Consider the following 19642-nt stretch of genomic DNA (forward strand, 5'->3'; position numbering starts at 1 on the left):
AGACATTCCCATATCCCACACTTCCCAGAGCTACCACAAAGATTCCCCCTTCCTGAAGAACTCATTTCATCATTACTCTAAAAACACTCTCTGAAATAACGCCAATTTTAGGTAGAAAAAACCCAAAATGCCTTGAAATCAAGCAGAAAAAGAAAAGATATTTTATCTCAATATATCATGGGGTGGGGTTTTTTCCACAAATTATAATTTCCCAGAATACTGGCTGGTACTGTAAGTGTCTTTTCTAGCTGTGAGTTGTATTCTCAGAGTAGCTTGGTTTGAGCAGAATAGGGCTGTTTTACCCCAGCTGAAAATCTGGTTCCCTGAGCTATGGCAGTGTGACTGGGTGCTGTTTTCTAATCAAATAACCACTGTGAAATACCTGATTCACTTTGCACCCAACAGCTGTAGTTACAGTCTGTGTTCCCAGTCACAGTCTGAAAACAAGCACAATAAGAAAGGCTGAAACAGCTGCAACTTCTCAGCAGGAAAAAAAAAAAAGGAGAAGGGAAAAAAAAAGTTTGTTGTCAGGCTCCAGCTTAGGAAGGAAGTAAAACCATTTTTCTTTTCTGTCTCATGCATGTCAGCTGTCTTAGAAAAATTATTACTGGTCTGTTTTGTAACAGAAACTCCACAATATTTAGTAAATTACAAACTCCAACCTATTTATGGCCAAATACAGATTTGACATTTCTGAGGCAGCCAAAACATGCTCAGTATGTGAATGGGCTGCAGTACTTTTCAGGAGAAATCTGGAATTCACCTCATGGCCCTAATTATCCTCCTTAGAAGAACACATGCATCTTCTGTATTTGGACCATCCAGATTGATTTTATTTTAGTTCCAGATTTTGGCTGAAAAAAAAGAAACATTTAGTGAAGGAGGCTATATTTAATTTCTAGTGTTAGTGCTTTCCAAAGCTGTTCAAGTGAATAATTCTATTTTATCAAACTAAAAGCAAAAAACAACAGGTGAGAATTCCTTGGTTGGATAAAACATACCTGCTTTTGCATTCTGATTATTACTGGTTCTTTGGAAAGCTTTTTTAAGATAAGTAAAATGTGGGCTATGTTCTGAGTTGGGTTATTGGTGATGCTATAAGCTTTGGGGGAATCACTTGTAAGGTTAGGAACTATTCATTGTGATAAATCCCTAAATACATCAAAACCCCAGAATCTGGTAGCCATCACCTACAGAAGGAAAAACATACATGTTAAATCTGTTGAATTTTGCAGTAATGCTGTGCTATAGCCATGAGGTAAAGAGATAAAAATAGATGGGGATAGAAATAGAATTGGAGACAAGAGGAATGCATGAAGGTAGAAAGTGAAGAGTAGAAGAAGGAAAGCAAAAGGAGACAAAAAGATGACAGAAAAAAGGAAAGAAAAAAAAGACTCAAATGGCTGGCTGCTGATCAAGTGTAAACAAGTATAATGGGGGTATATGAGAAACATTTTCAAATAAATCTTTCTCTCAGGTTCAATAGCTTGCTGCTGCACCTACTGGCTTCCACAGTGCAGGCTTGGAGCTTCAGCTCAATTTAGATTACAAGATCACTAAGTTTCCAAGAGGTACCCCCCTGCACCACCCCCCCCATCCTTTGTAGCAATTGAAAGAAACCCTATATTAATACAGCAAAATGTGATTCAAATGTTCATTACTTTCACCAAACTGATACATATCTGGACACTTCAGGGTGCTGTTGACAAAGACAGAGATACAGTATTACTACTGCCTTTAATATCATGGATGGCTGCTAGTACTGAAATTTATGTCATAAACCAAATTGTCTAAATATAGTAAGGTTTGGTATTCAAAGAAGACAGAAGATGAACTGGGTGCACTTGAAAGGCTGAGCTGATTTTCTAAATGTAGAAAGCTATACATGAATTTTTTTTCTTTTGCTTTTAAATAGTTGGCATGATAATATGTTCCCAAAATACTAACACAGTATGACCAGTTTTAAAACAGGTTCCCTGATAGGTAGAATTTTGTAACTAATTTTCTCTGAAAGCATGCCTGTGTCTGAAGCCAACTTTGAATAGCTACAAGTTACAAGGAGATTGCACAGAAGAATTCAACATTTGCTTGTACAAAGACCTAAAAATATCAGTGCAAATGACTGTGCAAGAGAAGTGAAGAGCTGAGGATTCTTTGCGATATGTTCCAACAGATTTGTGAATGAAACAAAAAAGAACATTACATTTCTTTGCTAAAAATGTGTGGAAGTCTTTGGGGATATCCTTTTGATGAATTAAGCCATTGTTAGATTATCCTGATTTTTTTACCCATTTTACCTCAGTAATGGTCATATAATAGCTTAATTTTTAATGATCTTAATCTCATTGCTGTTAATAGCTATATTTCCATAGAAACACTACAAATCTACTTTAGTGGGCATTTCCTAATGAACATGTTTGAAAGGACTCCTAGATCACTATTAGAGGAAAAAAAACCAGAAAGAGAACATTAAAATCTGCAAAAATCTGTGTCTTCTGTATCCTACAGATCTGGTATCCCTTCCAAAATCATTTAAAGACAAAACAAATACCAACCTTTTATTTGGAGGCAGTATAATTAAAAGTAGGCAGTATGCTTATTCTCCTGTTAGCTGCACCCAGCCCTCAAGGAAAGAGCTCCTGTTTAGTACAATATGAACCCAATGCTGACTTCCCCCTGTAGCTGAAGCCAGTCTGATTCAATGATGAGAATATTTCTGCTAATGGCCATGTGCAGTTTACACAATAGCCTTTTCTTTTGATCTGTAACTGAACCTGGAATGGGAAATGTATTCTGGAAATATTTAATTGTTCCTTGAGTTAGGCAAACATCTGAATGAAGTGTGTGCTGCAGGATTTGAATGAATAATTTAAAGAACATTATAAATAAAAATAATTCTCCCTTGTGCTTTCTACCAAACCTTCCTAAAAGCTTTGTGACAGCCCAGAAGTAATGCTGGGAGTAAGAGAGTAGTTGTTATTAATTGTATTTTGTAGATAAGGAAATTACTTCAGAAAGGTTAAACAAATTGATCATTTTGCTGTGTGAATCAGTATCTGCTTCCAAGAACAGAGTGCAGTTTGGGCCCATGCTCAGTGTGTAGCTCTTAGCATTTGCCTCTCCTGCACATAAGACAAACTGCAGCTTAAATTTACCAAGGCCATCATGGGAAGTCAAGGCAAAACTGGCAGGGTTGTCATTGAAAGTTTTGGTAATTTTTTTTTGGGGAAGGAAAAGAGAAACATGATTTTCTCTACTTTTTCATCTGTCCTTTGAGGCAAATCACTTTGAACTCTTTGCCTGTAGAAGCATTACAGAATTTGCATTATGCAGCTGGTTCTGTGTCCAGTCTGAGCAGAAGAGTGGAGGTATAGGATTCCCTTTTTCCAGACAGGGTGCACATACTGAGAACAATATATAACCCTATGCACTGCATGTGGCAAGAAAAGGAGGGGAAGGGAGACAAGAAAGGAAAGGTTTAATTCCATTAAAAGCTAAATGTGCCCAACTATTTTCTAATAGAGGCTTATGGGAAATGGGAAAACTGGAATGGCACCGCAACTGATGGTCTTCTCATTAACTTTGATGACTCTCTATGGCCTACAGAACAAGAAGGCCAGAAGGCTGCCAATATTTCAGGAAGTTTTCTAGAAGACAAATAGTACTGGCAAATTGAAATAACACAGGTCCTTGGGTGCAAGAAGGATCCAGGCTGAGATGCACATCCAGGCTGGACTCTGGCAGCTGGAGAAGCCAAGCTCTCCAAGGAAGTTACTACAGGATGAGAGTGCTTGAAATAAGTTGGGTGAACTCAAAGTATTTTGTCTTTGTCTTCTGGTGTTTGATTTTGACTGCCAAGATTTTTAAAGACTGCTGCTTGTATGCATTATATTTATTTAATTAGTCACCTACAAAAAAGTCAGGTAGTATAATCTACCTGTCTAGATTAGTTATGCACTTAGTGGAGGAAGACAGTCTACTCAGGAGGGTGATTTATCACTTTTTTATGAAAAAAAAAAACCAAAAAACCAACTTGTTTTGGGACAGGAAGAACTGTAATCCAAAAGAACAGAGTGAGATAGGAGTGAGCAAGAGCCTGAAAATCTAAATACACATTCAGAGAAACTTGAAAGTAGGTGGAGAAGGAGCTAATCTCAATTCTACAGCTGTGAGTCACAGGCTATGGGTACACTAGCAAGGAATTTGGTGCCAGAGGAGTGGATCAGTATATAGAAACACCTAATGCCGAAGCTTCTGCTTCTACAGGAAACTGTCTTGGCATTTTACACTGAATAGATTTAATCTCATCCTCTAGAGTGTAGATGCATACAAAGTGTATTTTTGAAGCTGTTTGAATAATCAGTCACTGTTTTAGACCTTTCTGCCCCAGCTGGGGTTGAGGCATATTTGATGTCTATCCAAGACACTGCTTTCAGTTTAGTCTTTGAAAGAACTCTTGTTTGTATGGACCACAATTGTTCTGTGAACTAAGACAGCTGCAGCTCATGGTAGCATTCACTCCCCAACCACTGTTTCAAACCACAAACTCCAGGTAAACGCTTAAAATACTGAATGCTCAATTGGACACTTTATACTCCAGAAGCTGTATTTTATTTGGTAATTTCAATTTTTTAATGCCATTTTAAACTGGGGTGATAATTCTCCTCCCTTTTCACCGTCCTGCTAAACGTTAGTATGGTTTTTATTGTGAAGTTACCGTGGTAATATGGCAACATTTACCTGCATGAAGCGGCCCTCTGAAGTTCCCAGGTTAGCAATGGTAAGGTTCCCTTTGGTGAAGACAGATATTGAAGTCAACAGGACACTGTTGAACTGGCCCATGAACAAGTCAACCCTCTGCAGAGGAGTGGTAACTTCCAAGCGGTATTCATCATCTTGTGCTCTGCAGTATGAAGCATTTCTTGAAAAAGCCTGTTTGAAAATGAAGTACAGATGAGCACTGTCTTTACGAGTAGCAATAGATCTTTGTCAGAATGAAGTCATTTAACACAAATGCATTCGACCAAAAGTATTTTAAGTTGTTTCAAACTTAATTGCTTCATCAGTTATGATGTTCCATGAGGAGGGCAAAAACTTCTTAATGTTATGGGAATGTTTCTATTCACTTTTAAAATCATGTCTGCAGGAATAAGACATAGGGTCTTAATTTAACAAGATGATACGTATAAGCACATATATCAAGGTATCCTTTCTCAGAGTGACTTCCTTAATGCTGCTTCTCCAGAAGTCTGAGAATTCTTGTACTGCAAAGCCTGCCCAGTTACACACCTACTTCTAAAACAGTTTCCTAAAAAAAGATTCTCTAATAAAAACGTGATTTTTTACATTAAAATAACAATTTCCAATATTCTTCTCCCTGTATTTTCACCACCTTTTTCAGAAATAAGACACTAAAGTGGAGAAGAAGCCAGGGAAAGAAAAGGGACATAAGTTAGGAAAAACAGGTTTCTGATCAAACTAAGAGGAAGACAGATTCTGATAATTTTGATAATTACTCAGATTATTGTACTGATCATCTGTGGTTCATGCACTATTTCATCTGATCTCTAGATGTCTCGAGTGTACTAAAATAATAGCTGCATTTGCAGGATTTTCTCTTTCATTTTGGGAATAGAGATTGCATGTTATTAATTTTCATTGAAAAAAGTCTTGAACAAAACACTTTACATTATCTCTGAAGAAGACTACAACCTCCTAACAATTCAATAGTAATCTATTACTAATAGATTTCAATTATAATAGCTTATCAATAATAATTTCATTATTATTGATATTACATCATCTGTTTTGGGGACATTGTGTAAAGATAATAACAAGGAATTCCTTAAATTATCTTTAACCAGTTTAAAATTGGAAGTAATGTAGTATGTTCCCACTGTGACATATTTTATGAATAAACATTTAGGGAGATTACAACAGATCTTACAGAGGTTCCCTCTGTTGAAATAAGGAGTGAGCTTAATTTCTCCTATTTTTTATTTATTTGTTTTTTTGTCACAAAACATGCTTTAAAAAATCTTTAAAGAAGCTTGAATGAAGCCTTTTCAAGACAGTCAGAAGTCCTACTAAGTCAAATAGATCTGCATCATACCCTTACAGAGGATGTAAGAGTAAAATTTTATCGTCTTCTTTTCTAGATTCAGATGTCTTTCATCAAGGTATGAACAAGAAAGCAATGAATGAAGAATTTCTTGTTGGCCTAACTCTGGTGAATTCCAGACTGAAACCCAAGGCATGGAACATACTCTCAAGAAAATGTTCAGCCTTGTAGCTCAGCCCTTTGCTGTTGAATTGTGATGCTTCTGAGCTGAGCCCAGCAACAGCACTGGCAGGTGAGGTTTTCTGCAGTCCCTAGGAGTTGCAGTCAGCAATAGTGCCAGCTTTTCTGAAGGTGCCCTGTCAATTTACTGTAGCATTTAGGTGAAAGCCTACATCAGACCAAATGAGCAGTTGAAATCTCTGTGCAGTGTCTTAATGATACAGAAAAAGGGCTTCTAAATCAGATGTGGCACAGCAGTGACTTAACAGTTTGGTTATCCACATTCTAAAGGTTTTACTGTATTAGTTTTCTTATTAACTGTTAATAAACAGTGTATTTTATTCAGGAGGAACTGAACTAATACTTTGGACAAGAAACACTGAACTCACTTTATTTTTTTTAGCCCAATATTTGACTGGGTTAAATCATCAATGGGCAAGTTTGGCTTTTCTTTGTTTTGGCCACCAAACAAGTGAAAAGCTGAACTCTGTTGCACTCATATCCTACCCAGTGTAAAAGTATTTGTGAAACATCTGTGCAGATTACTCATACAGTGAGTATGAATAGTTCAAGTGCAGAAAGATGTACAGTTTTCATGCTTTTTGAAATAAGGCAGATTTCTGATTTTACCCTCCCCCAACATGGGATCTTTGCTCTTTCCTGTAACTGCTTTTTTCCATAAGCAAAGACTTTGGAGAGATGTTTCTGTGCTAAGCTTAAAGTACTTCCTCCTACATAGTCATTTCAGCACAATTCCAACATCCTAACGTGCTGCCTCATGAAACCCTGTTCAAGCTCTTTGGAAAATGTGGATAGGCTTTCCTGCTTACCCTGACACCTTCTCCAAAGTCAGCTAGCCACAAAGTGAGCTCAGCCTTCCTCAGAGATGCCATAATTTTGTCTATCTGTTGAAGAACCTGTAGATTGTTACGCATATGGTTCTTAAAAAACCTGGCACTTCATGGATTAACCATAATGTAGGGTTGGCTGTTCAAGACATAGGAAGGCTTTGATCTTTGAGTAGAAATGCAGAGATTAAAAGGCTACTTAGAAAACTAAAGGAAGATTGATAACAGGGAAAACTTTGTCAAGCATGCTGCTTTAAATTAACACTTTTGAGTCTGGTTCTCTCTCTCTCTCTCCTTCCCTCCCTCACTCCCTCCCAGTATACACATAACTATCCATTTGGCTGTCAATGTGGAAAAATAACTGATGTCAGATGATGCACTCTGGATATCATGCCAAGTTCCACTGAGAAATCACACAACTATTGAAATGGACGATTAGAGCACGGGTAAGGGCCTGGGTTCAGCTATATTGCTTCTCTTGTAGGACAGGAGGTGCCAATTCTGCCTGTGATTCACAGAGAGGGCTTTGTTACTGTTAAGCTGGCACAGGTGTGCTGCTGGAATGCAGTGAGGTGTGAACAAGCCCTGCCTTACAGCTGTGTCCAGAAGGCTCGAAGATAATGAATGTAATCTTATTGGTTCATACGGGAAGCTGTGGTATTCTGGAATTTACCCTTGTTTTGGTCCACAGAAGACAAAAATGCCAAAAATGTCTCTAGACATCACTGAGCTGAGCTATCAGGAGCTGTCACTGTTTTGCAGCTAACTGATGGTTTATATGTCACATTCAGTGAGCATAAAATTAAAATATTTCAGACAGAGCTGCATATTTGAAACCAAAAGTGCAAAGTGGAGAAGGAATTCTTACAAAAACTTGTGAAAAATCTCAGAAAAATACCTGGTTAGGTTGGTGTCAGAAAAATGACCCAAAAGTCTAGTCTCTAGTCTGAATACTATGCCCAGGAAAAAAAAAATCCAAATATATTTTTGTGAGCTTTTCTCTAATTTGCAGTGACTGCAAATTGGAGAAACATTCCTCCAGGCTCATTCTTCTAGCACTGGTTAAAACCTGCTCTTAGTTAAGTGCAGTGCTCATATAGAAAGTGATATTATGTATAATGTCTTGATTTTATGTTTAATGTCTTGAATAAACTGGAGATCAATGACTTAATCACTGTAGAACATTTCATACTGTCTTGTGAGCCACTTAGAGGACATCGTTAAAGTTAAAATTTAATTTGACAAATTGGAGAAATGGTCTGAAAGTAACTAGGTGATATTTCCTAGTACCAATCATAAAATAGTGCAGTCATGATGTAAAGCTCAATGAAAGTAGGAATATGCATGAGTTTTATTTCCTGCTGGTTTGTTTATAAGACTTCTAACTTGCTGGCTGTCAAGAATCAAAATTGTAAGAATCAACATTTTTTTTCTGCTATGAACTCTGGAGAGTTCATAGAGAAGTGGTCACCAACAAGAGCCAACAGCATTTCTTTTTTCATAGAATCAAAGAATCCCATAGGTTGGAAAAGACCCTTAAGGTCTGTCCCATAACATGGAGTACTGAGAAATAAGCTATTGTTAAATGACCTGGATCCAGACATCTGCAAATGGCAAAAATCTTTTTCCAAGGAAACTACTGCAGAGTTTCTGAATGAATCAGTGATTTTGCATAACAAATGGCTTACCAAGACCATTAAAACTTAAGAGTAGTGTATAAGTGTATAAGTTCCTTGTCTCTTTCTTGTGGAAGTCAGTGAATTAAGATGAGTAATCAAGCTACAGTTTTCAGAGTGGGTCCTATTGGAATCAGACACATAATGGTGAAAAATTTACATGTACAGCAGACTCTGGACAGGAGAAGTAATCATGAGGAACACAGAAGAACCGTATCATATTTTCCTCTCTAAATATTTCCATATATTTTCAGCCAATGTGGCTTTGCTGTTCTTGATACACCTTAATTTTCTGGGTAGTTTTCATTATTTCTCTTCAGGTGAGAAGTGCATTTGATCACTGCTTCTCTCCTTTGAAAACCCAAGAATGTAATTCTGGCCCAAATAATTCAGTGAAGCCAGGTAGTTGTCTGAGGATGAGAGTGACTTGATCATCGTCATGGTAATTATAATTCTTGTAATCCTAAGGCAGGGAAAAATTAATCATATTGAAAGGCACAATTTTTCCAGTGGAAGCCAATTCATGTGCTAAACAGTTCCCATAGAAGCAGAGACACAGTGCTTCTGTTTTTTCTTGACTGGTGAACAACACCTTGAGGGTGTGTGGGTGCTCTGAACTCAGTCCAGTGTTCATGCAGGACAGAACATGTCTGGGACAGGGGACTGGGTTCTCTGTTCTAAGAACTTCTGCTGAGGCAATGAAGCCTTATTCTCAAAGGTAGAAGAGTTTCTTCCTCTTTTTGTTTTGAACAAAAAAATGTTTCCCTCTTCTTCCTTCCTCCTCTTCCCAATATTCCTCATGTATTTCAAAGCAATTCAAAGATTTTTATATGAAATACAGAGAAAGCATTTCCCTTTCCGAAAATAAAATTTTTAAAAGAACTCCATCAGTGTAAAATTTTACACAATATCATTTCAGTCCTCTTAATTCTTGTTGCTTTGATCTACTCCTAAAATGAGATGGGGGAAGTCGCTGTACTGATGCTCCACTTAAGGTAATAAGTAAAAAAACATCTATGTTAAATGTAATTAGTTAATACAAATTAAGATGATTTCATGTTCTTTTGCCAAGATCATTCAAAGAGTTATTTGCTTTTGTCATTGAACAGTACTGCATTAGTTCTCATAATCTGGTTAGTGCATTAGCACTAAGTAAATCCTATTGATTCAGCAGACAAAATGGACCTAAGTAATCTTTGTGTTTTGCTGATTTCCTTTATATTAATCTAGCATTTAACTCAGTATACAGATTATCAAAGAAGAGGTGTTGACTAATTACACATTTTTAAGAAATAAAGTAATCCATTGGAGATATTGAGCTGATGAAAGCACTTTTGCTGTACATTTATAGTGTCTATTAGGTGCATTTTTCATGGAAGTCCTTACTGACACTGAAGCTGTGGTAAAATAGAAAAGCTGGGAATTCCATCTAGACTAGCTATCCAAAGACAATGCTGAATGTGGAGACCCTTATTCCAACATTGCACAACAACTGCATGTCTAGCCAAAACAGTGGTGCAAGACATGTGTGGGACAGAAAGAATTCAAGAAACTAGAAGAAAATCATGCAATCTGCCCTAATTCCCACAGGCTGTGTATAAAAGCAGGTGACATCTGCCTGAAGAAAATTAAGCTGTCATTATCACTTCCTGCAAGATCATTTCTCTAGCATTTCTTTGTTTTCACACACCCTGTAGACAGTGCAAGTAATAAATTCATGTGGTTTACACTTGCTTTCTGAACCATTTGTGCCATGGATCTTCTGCCTCAGCACTATTATTTTTTTTTCTTTAATTTACTGTGGGATTTGATTCTGGTTCTACTTGTATGTTTGGAAATGAGGAGTAATTCCACTCTGATGCAAAAGCTGTCTGAGATCAGAAACCCACATGCCACTTAGAAAGTTTGAGTAACACAGCTCTCTCCTGGACAATAATTACCTACTGTTGTTTTAGTGAGCAATAACGATGGCCAGATGTGGTCCTGAGTCAGAATAAGCAGAGTCAGTAGAAAACTGCTGAGGTAAGGTGGGTGCTGAGTGAGCTGACAGGCAGATGTCTGCTTTGTCAGGACTTAAGTGTCTCTCCAATGTTTGGCAGCAGAACACGAGGAAAATTCATTGCTTGCTGAGATATGTCAACCACCTACCAAAGCCAGGTGGGATGAATCCAGGACTTAGATCTGCACACAGCATGCTGCATGATCAGCTTCTCTTTCTCTGGAACTTGGAATTGTGCTTTAAGAAATCCAAGCAGATCTTCCAGAAGGGGCTGAGATGGTCCCATAGCAGAATAGTCATCAGGAGACTTGACATGAACTTAATCTGGGATTAAGGAGTCTTAGAATTTGGTCTGAACCCAGGAAAAGAGGCTCAGATCTGAATATTATACATCTTCAGGGAGTGTCCTGAGTACTCTATAACTACTAGCATAGTAGTTTGAACATCTCTTTTTGTGGGACTATAAAATTTTTCTAATTTGCAAGGCTACATAGGATAAGAAAATTAGACTTTGTTCAGTTCTAGTCTTTAGACTTATTCAAGGGCCTTCAGAAACTGAGACATAAAAACCACATGACCAGATATTCATTTTAACAAAATAAAAATTACTTTCTGCCTGAAATGATTTCTGTGCAATTCCAGAGAAAAGCAGCAGAGTCACTTTTCTACACTAATAACCAATAGGGAACCATGTCTTCAGTGGAAGAATTTGATTAAAAAGTCTGGAAATGGAACATTATTAGTAACTCTGGCTGATAAAGCTGTGCCCTTTGCAGAAAATGGCAGTTTAATGGATACTACTTTTTCACAGAGAAATCCAGCTTTCATCAAGAAGATGATAAAATGCCAAGCAGCAGCACTGGGAAGAAAGGAAAGACAGGTCCCTAAGTAGACATCAAGAGAAGGAAAACTGTACTTTTTGCAGCATTGGTGACTAAGAGGTTAGCCCTCAAACTCCACAGCTCCTGGGCCTCCCAAGAGTCTGCAAAGATATCTACCACTAGGGGTGGTGGGGAACTTTCCTAAAACTCCCTGACCTGCCTTTTTCCTCGTCCTGTCCTTTTCTCAGTAACTCCCCCATGTAGGTGTCCATGTGGCCAGTCCCTTACCTCTGCAGCCAAGCATTTGCTAAATCTGGTTGAGCCTGAGATAACCTTCCCAGACCCACAGCCATGCTCATACCTCACCCCTACAGACTCATACCTGTGCCCCTCCCGTGCAGTTTAACTGGAGACCAGACTCTCCCTGCAATCCCTCACATCAGCTCTTCCACGGCCAGGTGGGTAGGTGGCCATGTACCTAATGGTGGGGAGGAGCAGGCTGGTGAGCACACCCTGCCTGCCCTCCCCTGGTACAGGCACAGCAGAGACCCTTGGTACTGCCAGGGCTCAGGGCAGAGAGGCAGTGAGGGCAGAACAGGAATGTGGGTGCAGGCTATCCCCCTGTTACTGGGGTTTCAGCATCTCCTAAAGGGTGCCAGTGCACTCTGCCCATCATTCTGCCCTCCTCATTTATTGCTCTGAGATGTCAGAGCCCCACAGAGGAGCCTGCATACAAATGGGAACAGATTTCATGCCCAGGCAGAGTGTTGTATGCCATCTGATAAAGCATTTCCAGAGGAATAAATGACTGGACAAATCTAATGGATTCTGGTATCTGACTTTTAGGGAAAATATTCAGTCACATTTTACTCACAATATAAAAACATCTCCATGCTGTGACACTATCTGAGTAACTTGCAACAACCCATTTTAATCAGAGATATGTGGTGTTATTTTTAAACCTGACAAAATTTTATGCCAAACTGTGTGGGATATTACAGTTCCAGGGCCTCAAAAGAGTTATTTGTCTCTGTTTATTTTATTAAATATTCTTAGACACAGCCTTAAGATGACAGATCAATAAGTGCCTTTGCGGTTTCCTGATAGAAGGCAGCAATTATTTTCTTCCATTACAATATAAGCATAACCTAATTTTACTCATCTGTCATGTGTGTAATGGTAATAAAGAAGCATCACCATGTGTTTATTTTACCCTCCCTTTATTTTTTGTTTTGGTGATCTTTCCTTTCATGTTTTCCAACTGTTTGTGCCTTTCTTTTAACAGGAGTTGTGACCAGGTTGTTTTGCTTTATGACACTTTCTGGGAACATGGTGGCAAAAGCCTGTCTGTGACTTCTCTTTTCCTGTAAGGTCTAAGTATTTTAGGCCTTCACCTGAACTTGCCTGTAGAAAAACCAAAGACATAAGATCTTTACAGAGCTGAATTTGGATTTCATCATTAGAGGTGTTTTATCATGTAAGTCCATAATGATTAAAGTCAGGTAATTTGGCTTACAATTGTTTATCACGTAAGAGATGCAGAAAGGACAAGAAAAAAGCCTGTAAGATCCTGATCTATCTAATGGCCACTGAAATGTATAGTTGAGATTGTCAAGGCTAAAATCAACTCATCTTCCTCACTTGAAAAATCCCATTTAACATACAGTAAAGATGCACACTACTGGACTATGTCTGCAAATGAAGTAAGCAACATTTGTCTCCTCATCTAAGCACACCTCTGCTTTGAGGACACCACATGGGGCTGATAATGACTAACTGACCAAATAAACTTTGCTTAAAGACTACATCCAGTTTTCTCTTTGTTGTGGGAGATTCCTGAACAGTGATTCAAAACCCCCCACAGCAGCTACCTCTCAGATATCTTTGTCCTGACTCAAGCAATAAAACCTCTTTACTATTACTCCCAATTTTTCTTTTAATTCGAAGCCAGTTCTGTTTCCATCTTGCTGTCATTTAAGTGTCAGCCAGCTCTTCCCTGAAGGAAATTATTAGGCAGTACTAACTGGTCACAGCTCTGCTGAAGTACGTCTGACATCAATCAGATGCTCCATCAGATTCATTTTTCCTAACCCTGACTTCAGTCAGCCCAGGTTTTGGCTTATTATGTATTACACTTAAACACAACTGGAAATGTTTTGTTTTGATTTTATGAAGTTTTCCATGAGCTCTGGAGTAAGTGAAGCACAGTTTTGTCTGGATTTATATCTTGTGGTTGGTTGACTTTGCTCTTCAACTAAGCTCTGATGGAGACTATTCCCATGGGTGGGCAATACCTTCCTTGTGACTCCTGCCGATGTTTAGAAAGGTACTCCTAAAATTTCATCAATTTCCACAGCCTGAGCCTATATGGGACCTGTCTCTGGATTCCCACCTGAATCTTTAAGATTTCTTATTGCTGAGGCTGTAAGGATAACTTACAGAAAAACAGACCTAAAATAGCATGACCACATAAACTTCATTCCTTTAGAAAACAAGGCCAAAACAGAACAAATTTTGCCTATTACATCGAGATGAGTGGAAGTTTTTCTTATTTTTGCTTTAAATACGAGAAGAAAAAGTTGAGGTAGTGTTTTGGATGTATCTTTCAGGTTTATTTTGATCTAATTCTACCTTTAGAAGCCTCAGATGAACAGTCCTGAGGGACAGCCACTTAAAAAGATGGACTACCCGAAGTCAAACAAAATTATGTACAATTGTCTTATGGGACTTATTTTGAAAACATGAAATAGCTTTCATCAATCAGACTCTAACTGTAAATTATCAGAGAGCATTTCCTTGCAAAGAGTGCTAGAGGCTCATTTTTCTTTTTAATGTTGAAGTTAGTGGTATACCATATTCACTGCTGGACTGTTTTCACTGTCCTGTGACTTAATTTTGCAGTGGTCAGTGACTTTCACTTGCATGAGTGATCTGTGGTTTTATTCTCTTGACATCAAAGAGGAAGATCATCTTGGCTACATTACAAAAAAACCAAGTTTTGAATTTTGCAACAGTAAACTGTGACAAACTCTCAGATTTTATAAAAGCTTTCTTTTAAGTTGAGGCTGACTTACATAAAGGGGAAAAAGTTTTATGCCCTCATGTATGCTTCTACAATGTACAAAGAAAGGCCTAAGAAGAGTTAGGGGATTTGAGAATCTTTTTTTTACTAAGCATTATTTAATCTCCAGCAAAATCAGGAAAGACCAGATTTCACATTTTTGGGCCAAGCATAAGAAATAACATGCCTTCCTTCTTCTGCCTGCTCCTTCCCTTCCTTCACACTCCAACCCTTCAGGTCTACTTTCCACACCAGAGAAAAACAGGTGTGCAAAAGATGGTTGGTGACTTCTTGCCAATATCTGTGGCTAGTTGAAACCTGAAAAACCTCAAAGGACACTTTTTACTGGAGCCTTAATGAGCCCTCCCTCTGGAATAAGGCAAAGGAAATGGTACAGCAAAGCTTGACAGTCTTGATATTTCAGTGTTAAGCAAACAATCAAGACAAAAATTTCTGACTGCCTTTATGCCATTTAAAAGAATCACAAGAAATCATAGAAGCATTTTTCACTTTATCAATTTAATGTAGCAGAAATCAGAACTCTGATGACATTTCTTGAAAATAGGCAACTATAATAAACATGTTGGCAGGACACGACATTCATTCTGATATGCAAAGCAGCAGCAGACTCCAGAAAGGCTTTTGAAACATGAAAGTACTTCCCAGCATGTGAAAAGCTGCAAATTATTCTGTCAATATTTTAATGGTATACTTTGCTTTGAGGAGATCACATTATGAAATGTGTGTATAGGCAAGAGCAGAATGAGATAAGTTAAAGGCCACGAGCTTTAAAGACAGTCATTCACAAATCATATACCCCAGGAATATAGAATAAAATACTTTCAGAGAAGGACAATGGTTCTTGTTAAAAATGAACTGAAAAATGAAAAAAAAAAAAAAAAAAAAAGGATATTACTACCTGAAATGAAAAATTAGGACAGCAATAACAAAGTGAAGAGAGAGAAGCTACTGTGCTGAATGTTTGCTAGCTTGTTTTTAGCTCCTAAAAATTGCCTTTCCCCCTCCCACAAAAAAGGGAATGAAATGCTGTGTCTGTTGGGGCTGCTGCATCAGCATCCACTGGCAATGCCTACATCTGTGTGGAACACCTGGGGCCTGCTATAAGCAGTCATCCCCAAATGCCAAGGCTGCTGTGGTTCTGCTCAGACTGCCTCAGACCCTCTCTGAGCACATTCCTGCTACTAGGGAGAAGCCACAGGGTCTCTGTGATGGGTTCTTCTCCCCAGACTGCCCTGTCTCACCCCTGGCAGTGGGGAGCAGCCCTTCTCTTTGACAAAACAGACTCCCACCTCTAACCAGGGCATTGTGTCAACATCCTAACCTGATGCCCTGTGCTGAAGGGGACACTGGTGATACTTGGAGTGAAGGAGGTCTGTGGCTCCCACTCTCACTTTGAGCTGTTCCAACAATGGGATATGACAGATACCATCCACCTCTAAATGCAGGTTGAGCTGTTGATCTGTCCTGACAGTGGCCTCAAACTGGCTGAGCAGAGCCCCTCCACAGAGGCTCTGGACCTCTGATAGAAGACATTGTGCCATCTCTGAGCTCCAAATTTCTTGTATTGGAGAACAGAAAGTTCCCCAGGTAGGATATTTAGAGGCCTGCTTCATAAGCAGGTGATTGAAAGTGCTAATGTTTCATGTTTCAAAGTAATGTTCTCAGTACCTGATTCCCAGATTCCCAGAATCTTTTACAAGACCTAAAACCAGCCCAGACACTGGCCAGAAGAGAAAGGGAAAATTCCTGTGCTTCTTCTGCTGACATTATTTCATGTGTTGGAGAGCAGCAGCCTCCTGAAGTCATGGTGTACAGAAACGCAACCCTCCCACCTGAGACCACCTGAACCCTCATTCAAATACAGATTTCACTGACACTTTCTTGCAGAAAACTGATGTCAGCTGAACTGTTTCTGTACCAAGCATGAGTAACCACATTCCAATCTGGCTCTTCATGCCATATTCCAAACCATCTCTTTCATTTTTTTTCTGAGAAGGGCAGTGATTCAGCATTAACATACTTTTAAGTATGTGATGCTTTTCCAGGGACTCTTCAATGCACATGAATGCTTATGAATACTTTTTTTTTAAATTTTAAAAGAAATAACTGCCTAAATGTTCCATTTATCTGCATCAGTTTCTCAAGCAAAAAGCTACATTATTTTTGCCACATAAAAGTGATTTTTATACTCAATTTACAGGAACTAATCCTTTTAGGGATAATCAACAGCAATGCTAGGCAATCAGGGACTTACATTTTGTAACCGAAACTGACGGGATGGATACCTGGCAATGGAATAGGCAAAGAGAGAACAAAGGTCCCAAAATGTAACAAATAAATTTTCACTTACCCTGTTCAAGCAGTATTTGCTCTCTTTCCCATAAAAGTGTTGGAGGCATTTCATGTTCTGCTTGTCAACAATCTTGTTGAAGAACTCGTTGATGGTTCGCACAGAGACGGCGCAGACAGCGGATCGGTTGGTTGGTTCAGAAGAGTCTGGTTTGCTTTGTGCAAAAACGCCATAGAGGATATCATCGTTGAGCCCAAGGCCCATCTCGTGTGCTAGAGCTGCACCAGGCTTGCTTACATAGGCGGCTTGCAGAATGTTGAATACCTCCTTTCGGATGGACCTCTTCCTTCTCTTTTCAGTAAAAATGCACTCAAGAGGCATTTCCATGTAGGAACGCATCTCTGAGTCTAAAGTGCAGAAGCGAATAATTCTAGTGTGAAAAGATTGCGAGTCAAGAGTTTCTCTCTGTACAGTCAAAAAATAGACAAAGTGATCATTTTCAAAGGCATGGACATACCTAATAGGATACGAGTCACGGAACTGAGGGAGGATATCTATATAAGATTGATCTGTGAGAAACTCAAAACCGTCCTGCGTTTCTTTTAATCTTCTAACCGATATTGAATGCAGCACATGGGGAGGTTGAAATGTAGATGCCACAGTATTTCCAACAAAAAAGTTGACAAACCTGTCCTTTTCAGTCACCAAAACTTTGGTTCCTAAAGTGCTAACAACACAATCAGGACAGTTATCTGCTTCTCCATCCGCCTGGGGTGAGTACATGCAGTGCACCTCGCTTTCAATGTCAGCAGGGTTGTCAGGGTGAATGATGTGACGGTGGCAGATGCCTCCGGACACACTACCACAGCTAATGAGCTGATCATCATAGTAAGTTTCTAAAAGCAGTGCCATGTTGATGTTATCCTTCCATATGCTGTTAGATAAATTGGCTTTATCTCGGCAGTCTTCACATGGTGCACAGTCAGGGTTCTCCAAAACAGGCCCAGTCTTGTACACAGAAATGTTCTGGAGAGTTTCATTTAGCACGTAAATCTTATTGACTGCTCCAATATAAACATGGTGCTTGTATAAAACTACATTCTGAATTGGTGTGTCCGCAATGAAGTTAGGAAGATCATATTTTACACCAAGATTCATCTCTGATTTTTTAGCTGCTTCTTTGCATTGTCCATGGCTCCTCTGCAGCAAGGCAAACAGGAATACAATAAACCCAGAAGGATATGCAGTAAAAGGCTTCATTGTCAGAGATCTAATCTGTCAAAATATATTTAATGGAAAAAATGGTTATATTTCATATACTAAACCGTCAGTTTATCAGACAACAGAAATCCGTTTCTAGGCTGCATGTAGTAGCTGAACTATTTCTGTTTAAGAAGTGTTGCAATCTTGCTTAGTGTCATAATAGTTGTACTAGAAATGGCTACAATCACTGTAGGTATCCATTTCACTGCCTTTAGAAAAATTCACAGAAGGATTTTGTTATGATGAATTTCTCAAGACCCCTCGGCACGTTGTAGAGCAGCAAAAGAGAGAGGACTACTTCCACAACGCCATTAAACCAGCTGACTGCTACAGTTTAGAACAGGATGGTGTGCACATTGCTAAAAGCACAACTGCCCAGGAAACTTAGGGCACAACAGCACACAAAGCAGTTGGAGCACTTCAGTGTGTGGCTATAAGGTATTTGTCAAGTTCTCAAGGGGCTGAACGAATTCCTAGCAAAGCTGATCAAAAGTAAGAAATAGAAAAGACATGAAATAATGCCAAGATTTGAGCTGAATGGACTTATATTCTGTTGATTTTTGTGATTAACCAAGGAAGAGACGCTTCTCCACCAGACCAAACGAAGAAACCCCTCTCTCTCTCTTTCTCCCCCTCCCTCCAGCTTCCCAAATCACTGTCTTTCATAAAGGCCCAGTTTGGAAAAAAGAACGTCTTTTTTCAGTCAGCCCTACTTCTTGGAACAGTCATCCTCCCTAGCGTTGACAAGGCTTTGTAATGTATTATTAGAATATTTTATGCATCATGTGGTGTTTGGCATGTGCAAGCTTTATTTTAGGCCCTGTACCACAGCAGTAAGTCACTCCGGTGAGCCTTACAAGATACAGGCGTATCGCTGTGCTGTAAACAAAGGGCTATCAAGTGACCTACAGCCATTAACTGATGAAATCAAACCACCTGGCACTTCTCTCTTTTTCTTTTACGTCTCCACACAGTTGTTTGATGTGGCTTGAAAAACCAAAGGCAGATGACTTGTGTGATATTTCACCCCCTTGAAAGATCAATGAAATGAACTGTGGTTATGAGCCTTTCAGTGCAGTATCCACACTATGCCCTGTCACACCAGATATCTTCTGTCAACATCATGACACAGTTGCTAAGCCAAATTTAGCTTCTTCATGGAGAAGACAATTATGCATTCTAACAGCAATATGATCACATACTTTGGGAAAATTTCTCTAACTTTGACTATAGTTAGGCAATTGTTGCTAATCAAGAAATGCTTGTGACCACTGAGAGAATTTTAAATAGATGATCTTGAAAATTACAAACTGAATAATAGGAATCTGTACCAATTTTTTATTTCATTAGGAAATGAAAATACTGCTATAGACAAGAGCTGTT

General features: G+C 38.8%; 1 protein-coding gene across 4 annotated transcripts in view; it reads right to left on the reverse strand.

Moving 5' to 3' along the window:
• Positions 1-19642, reverse strand: part of MET (MET proto-oncogene, receptor tyrosine kinase) — a 90128-nt gene that overhangs the window by 52043 nt on the left and 18443 nt on the right. For all 4 annotated transcript variants that reach the window (XR_007780620.1, XM_030238030.2, XM_030238032.2 and 1 more), the window contains exons 2-3: positions 17057-18271; positions 4741-4932 (exon numbers count right to left, since the gene is read on the reverse strand). Coding sequence is in view for 3 of the 4 variants with exons in the window: in XM_030238030.2 (XP_030093890.1) it covers positions 4741-4932; positions 17057-18256 (1392 nt within the window). In the remaining variant the exon portion in view is untranslated. The remainder of the gene's footprint in view (positions 1-4740; positions 4933-17056; positions 18272-19642) is intronic.

This window comes from Serinus canaria, chromosome 1A (assembly GCF_022539315.1).
Source record: "Serinus canaria isolate serCan28SL12 chromosome 1A, serCan2020, whole genome shotgun sequence".
In the NCBI taxonomy this organism is placed as follows: domain Eukaryota; kingdom Metazoa; phylum Chordata; class Aves; order Passeriformes; family Fringillidae; genus Serinus; species Serinus canaria.